The sequence below is a fragment of the Scleropages formosus genome, chromosome 5 (assembly GCF_900964775.1).
Source record: "Scleropages formosus chromosome 5, fSclFor1.1, whole genome shotgun sequence".
Lineage (NCBI taxonomy): Eukaryota > Metazoa > Chordata > Actinopteri > Osteoglossiformes > Osteoglossidae > Scleropages > Scleropages formosus.
In genome coordinates this window covers 29,733,638-29,740,175 of record NC_041810.1, presented here as the reverse complement: position 1 = coordinate 29,740,175, position 6,538 = coordinate 29,733,638, and the positions used below count along the sequence as shown (strand labels likewise).

Genomic DNA, 6,538 nt, shown 5'->3' with positions numbered 1-6,538 from the left:
CCAAATACACAATTACACAAACAGGACAGATGTCCCACATACGCATTTTTTTTACTGTCATTGTTTCTCCATTACATGGTAAGGGTTCGTTATTCCCTTTGAATATATATGGTTCCCAGCTGTGGTTGAGAATTCGCAACATTTCCTTTGTATTATAAAACATTCAAAGCAGACTCAGTAGCTAGTATGAGGACATTTTTTGAACACACACATATGAACATCAGGGCTGAAATACCCTTATGATGCTTACCTTGCTGTCCCCAGCTGTTGCTCTGATTTTAAATTCTTTCGAATGTGACACTAATTTGATAAGGTTTTTGTAATTTAATTCACTCGTGTCAGCACATGGGAGAGGTGCGGTGGCGCAGTGGACTTGGCCTGTGTGGCAGGTCTGGGGTTCAAGCTCTGCTTGGAGTGCCTTGCAGTGTGTGTGTGTGTGTGTGTGTGTGTGTGTGTGTGTGTGTGTGTGTGTGTGTGTGTGTGTGTGTGTGTGTGAGCACACTAAATTCTACTGCGCAAAACTGAGAGCTGAACAGCTATGAAAACCATTTGTTTCACCCCCCTCTTGTTCAATTTGCCCAGCGATGGGCTATCCAGGGTGTACCCTACCTTGGGCCCCCATGCTGTTGGGATAGGCTCCAGACCACCAGCACCCTGCAGCAGGAGAAGCAGCGATCAGCAATGGCTGAGTGAATACTATAAATTAAGACCGACCCTGTCTCTCACTTTCTGATAAGTTACCCATTTCTAATAACTCACAAAGTTTGTCATAATTAAAAAAAAAATGTCATGGAATGTTTTCAAACCACTTTCAGCAGTGAAACTGAAGTCACTTTACAGTCAGTGATACTGAGACATCAGCGCCCCCCTATGACGGCATACATTTTCAATAATAATAATAATAATAACAATAACAATAACAACAACAACAATGGCAACAGCAATAATGATAATCAGAATCAGATTCTGATTTATTTGCCCAAGTATGCTCACACATACAAAGAATTTGGTTTCAGTTCAGAATGACTAATACTGTAGAGTAGACGAGACATATAGACACATATGAAATTACAGACATGCTTACATACAAACAGTGCAAAGATGCCTTAACAGTACTGGAGAATAAGAGAAAATAAGGAGGGATGGAATAAATAATGATGAGGGGTGGAATAAATAGTGAGGGAGGGAATAAGTAAGAGGGAGAGTACTAGTAATAATAAAGTATAGTGAAGTATAGTAAAGTATAATAATAAAAGTAATAATAATAATAATAATAATAATAATAAATAGCAAGATGGCACGCAAATAGCAAGCAAATTATTTGTACCCTTGAAAGAATGTGGTTCAGATTTTAAAAGGAATATAATAATTTCAAACGATAACATGTTGCGGTGCGCATACAGTGTCAGGGGTCTGAAGGAGGACGCTAATGTAGTGTAATAATCATAATGCGGAGCTCTGCACCGACTACAGGCGGGAGAGGATTTTTCGGGGTGCGCAGAAGTGTTTAATGAATGTATTTCTTTGCCGAGTTGCGTCGCAGCGCGCGCGCAGGCAGGAGCGCAGGCGGACGCGGGTTTTGACGCCCACGCGCCGAATCCCGATCCCTCTGCGCCCCGCACGAGTGAGTTGCTGTGATTGGAGCAGAATCCCGTGACTCGGCGTCGCTCCCCTTTCCCAGGACCAGCGCTCGGAATAAAAATTAATTCCACTTCTGATGCCAGCAAGCGCTGTTCATTCGAGTCTCGGCAGCCCGGGAGGAGGGGGGATGCACGGCGTGGCTCCCAAAACTTGCTGGATTTTTCTTGTTATTGTTATTATTTATAGCAGCCGCTGGACTGTTTCCAACTGCGGACGTGTATTAATTGTTTTCTGGTGCGTTTATTTTCCCACACTGTGTGCTTTGCTCTGCGTTCTGATGCGCGAAATTCCCAGTTTTGAAGGATCCCGGGATTCTGCGACCTCATGTAAGTCTCGAAATGAAATGTAAAAGTAACAACGTTCAATTCTTCCGCTGTATGAAAGAGCCGTTAAAAAAGCGCTGGGGAAAAAAAATCATCCCCTGGAGTATTTTGTATGAAACACTTGTATTTCAGAGTGAAAATATGAGAGTAGCCTACAGGAGCGGAATGGCTGAGAAGATGCTGGATGTCAGTCTGGCAGCAGCAGTGTGAATGTTCCAGATGATCAAACATCTGGCAGATGGGTGATGCTGAAGGCTTCACAAGTCCTTCCAAAGAGTTATATATTCATTAACTTTTCAGAGTTGGGGATTTCTCCAAAGCACTTGTTTCCAGCGCGTCACTGTTTATGAAGCATATTCCTAAAGAGAGTTCGTTCCAGAGAGTTGTAGGACAAGAGAACCATGGCTGTGAGGTGGGCAGAAGGCTCGGTTGTTCTACTGTCCTTTGTGGCGGTGGGAAGTGCTTTCTCTGGTGTTTTCAATGCTTCAGATGGAAGCCTTTTTAACAGTAACTCTGAGCAGTTAAAATTTACAGCAGGCAGCACTTCACAACAGAGGAGGCGTTCGGAAACCAGCCCTCACCCCAGCCTGTATTTTGACCGAGCGGACGTCCAGCTGCTCAGGCAGAGATCCACAACTACCCACAACCATATTTTTAAAATTATCCGCACCGCTGTAGCCACAATGTTGTCTAACATTCCTCTCTACCTCCCCCCTGTAAACCACGAGGAGTTTGCCAGCAAGTGGAATGAAATATATGGAAATAATCTGCCCCCTCTTGCCCTTTACTGCTTGATATGCCCTGAAGACACACCAGCCTTCCAGTTTCTTGTGAAGTACATGGATCGCATGGCAGACTACCCAGACTGGATGGTGAATAGTGCCCCGAATGATGAAGTCCCAATGGCACACTCCCTTACTGGGTTTGCCACTGCCTTTGACTTCATTTACCCGTCCCTTGATAAGCAGCAGAGAGAGCGCTACTTAAAGAAAATTCGTTTGGTAACGGAACAGCTTTATGAACTGTCCAAATACAGGAGCTGGGGCAAGCAGTTTTTACAAAATCACCAGACTACTAATATTTTAGCCATCCTGATTGGTGCTATTGTGGCTGGAATGCACAAAGACCCAGAGACAATCATCTGGAAACAAGTTTCGATAAACTACATGGAAAAGACAATGTTTCTCCTGAACCATGTAGTGGATGGGTCTCTCGATGAAGGAGTAGCCTATGGAAGCTACACGGCCAAGTCCATCACGCAGTATGTGTTCCTGGCACAGCGGCACTTCAATGTCAGCAATACTCAGAACAACTGGCTCCGAGCACATTTCTGGTTCTACTATGCCACCCTCCTCCCAGGCTTCCAGCGGACAGTAGGCATAGCAGATTCCAACTACAACTGGTTTTACGGGCCGGAAAGCCAGCTGATCTTTCTGGACTCCTTTGTGCTACACAATGGCACTGGGAACTGGCTAGCCCAGCAAATTCGGAAACATCGGCCCAAAGATGGTCCCATGGGTCAGTCTTCAGCACAGCGCTGGGCTACACTGCACACGGAGTACATCTGGTACGATGCTCACCTCGTCCCACAGCCACCACCTGGGTTTGGAAAAGCAAGAACACATATCTTCCCCAACTGGGGTGTGGTTACATATGGTGCGGGCCTGCCTAGCGGCCAGGATAACACATTTGTCTCCTTCAAATCTGGGAAACTAGGTGGCCGGGCAGTTTACGACATTGTCCATGCCAAGTTGTACTCCTGGGTCGATGGCTGGAGTAACTTCAATCCAGGGCATGAGCACCCTGACCAGAACTCGTTCACTTTTGCACCTAACGGGCAGGTTTTTGTCTCAGAAGCATTGTATGGGCCCAAATACAGCTACTTGAACAATGTACTGGTGTTCAGCCCCTCCCCTACCAGCCAGTGCAACGAGCCATGGGAGGGACAGCTTGGAGAGTGTGCCAGGTGGTTAAGATGGACAGACAAAGAAGTGGGAAATGTAGCTGGAGAGATCATCGCTGTTTCGACTCATGAAGACTTGATGTTTGTGAGTGGAGAGTCAGCGCCAGCCTACTCCTCTGCTATGAAGTTAAAGAGCGTGTACCGTGCCCTCGTGCTGCTCAACTCCCAGACCTTACTGGTGGTAGACCACGTGGAGAAGCAGAGTGATTCACCCGTGAACACATTTAGTGCATTCTTCCACAATCTGGACATTGATTTCAAATACGTTCCCTACAGGTCCATGGAAAAGTACAACGGGGCCCTGATGGACGTGTGGGATGCTCATTACAAAATGTTTTGGCTTGACGATCAAGGCGCCAGTCCCACTGGTCAAATACAGGAAACAGAACAGGCAGCAGAGTTCAAAAAAAGGTGGACACAGTTTATAAATGTCACTTTCCAAATGCGGAGCACTGTCACACGGATTGTCTATGTGTTGCATGGGCCTTACGTCAGAATATCCAACTGTCAATTCACCGACAATAGCAAAAATGGGTTAAAGCTGTCTGTGACTATTAATAACACAGAAAAAATTGTGTCCTTGGTAACAAACTACAAAGACATAGCTGCCCGTTTCAGCTATTTAGGATTTGGGGGATATGCCAAAGTGGAGGATCGACATCAAATAACACGTTTTGGCTTGGGAACTGAGGTTGTTTCCCAAGAAAACACAACAGACAACAGTCTGTTTCACTTTGGATTTACAGTAAATGTGATAGCTGGCTTGATGCTATTTGTTGGTATTGGATTTTTGACATTGCAGCGAAAGTTTTATATTTGTTTCAGCAAACTGGTACGCTGCGCTCTTCTTTCTATCCTTTTACTCTGGATGATTGAGCTTCTGTTTGTTTCTAGTAACTGTGATCAGATCCTCTGCGGCATGAAATGGAAAGGAAAAACAAGTGAATCCCCAGCAACCACAAAGGCCAAACCCTATGATCGCCATCACATCTTGCTGCCAACCGTTGTCATAACAACCTTACCTGGCTCGGGGGCAGAAATATTAAAGCACCTGTTCTACAACAGCTCAGATTTTCTCTACATCATGGTGCCAACAGAGCACGTAGATGTTCCAGAGACAGAATTTGATTTTGACTCTTTGGTGGATGCTTGTGAATGGTCAACGCTCGATGCTCGGCAAGGTCAGTTCAGAATAATCCAGGGTTGGTTGAGATCCCTGGTGTACAGCACTCGGTTGCACCTGCAGAACATCCAGCTGCATGAAAGCAACAAGGCCAAGCATGCACTGAGAGGTGGCATCTCCAAGAGAACAAGGATCCGGTGGAAGGAACCTGTGTTTGAACAGAAGACCTGGAGCAAGAGAAGCTTAGATAGGGATGTAGAGTACATCAGAGAACTACGACAGCATCTCAATCAAAACCCAAACGCTCGAGTCGTGCTGAACTTGAGGAGTGGCAGCTGGGCTCTGAAACTCCCCTTCATCCAGGAGGTCATCGGTTCCTCTATGAGGGCAATTTATGTCGTGAGAGATCCTCGAGCTTGGGTATACGTAATGCTTTATAGCAGCAAGCCGAGCCTCTATTCGCTCAAAAACATACCACAACATCTGGCTCTCATCTTCCAAGAGAACAGCGGCAGGAACAAGTGCCCTGGCTTAAGGGTTGAATTTCGGGTCCTGAAGAGAGTCTTGACACTCTCAAAGACCAACCCGGTGCTGGTGCTTGCTCACCTGTGGCTGGCGCACACGGCCTCAGCTCTCAGGGTCCACGACAGCCTCCCCACAGACAGTTACCTTCGAGTGAAATTCGAAGACATTGTTCACTTCCCTCAGGAGACTGCAGAATTGATACACAGCTTCCTGGGAGTCCCTGTCACGCCAGCAACCCTCAATCAGCTCATGTTGACAACCTCAACGAACCTGTACAGCCTCATGTATGAGGGTGATATATCACCGTCCAACATCAATGCATGGAGAAGGAACATGCCCCAGAAGGAGATCAGAATAATAGAGGACACATGTTGGTTCGTGATGAAAAGACTAGGTTACTCAAGATTTGTGAGCTAAGCGCTGCAGGTCAGCTGTACTTTGTCATGGTATATTTTCCTTTTCTGTTTGTTTTGCACTAAGAGCACATGGAGGCGAAGTTAAACGGAACATACAAATGACTGAAGGCAGCAGTTGTATATTTTAAAATAAAATTTGATGAAAAACAGAAATAATTCTCGAATGTTTGGCATCCACTGGCGAAAAATGTTGAATATACGGTAATTTGTCGATGATTTTTATGTGTGACTTTGCAAAAGCTTTAGAGGTGGTAGTTTGATTAAGGGTGTTTAAATAATTCAGTACCTTTACAAAACAGGGATGTACAAATTAGTAAATAAAAAGTGATTAAAGAAAACTGTTTTAGTAAGACTATCACTCATATGAAAGTGTGCTACTTGTACTTCAGTTGTGATGCTGTAATTCATAAATATGTGGGAACTATTTGCTTACAAATTTTATTACTAGTGTCGATACCGTTGTAATGTCTCAGTTATATGTGGCTATATATGTATATATATATATATATATATATATATATATATATATATATATATATATATGTGA

At 44.7% G+C, this 6,538-nt stretch overlaps 1 protein-coding gene across 1 annotated transcript; it reads left to right on the top strand.

The window, feature by feature from the left end:
- Window positions 1–1,973: 1,973 nt before the first annotated feature.
- On the top strand, window positions 1,974–6,329 carry LOC108942216 (dermatan-sulfate epimerase-like protein). Its single transcript, XM_018765369.1, has one exon. The coding sequence runs from the start codon at window positions 2,366–2,368 to the stop codon at window positions 5,990–5,992; it is 3,627 nt and encodes a 1,208-aa protein (XP_018620885.1). The 5' UTR covers window positions 1,974–2,365; the 3' UTR covers window positions 5,993–6,329.
- The last annotated feature ends 209 nt before the right edge of the window (window positions 6,330–6,538 follow it).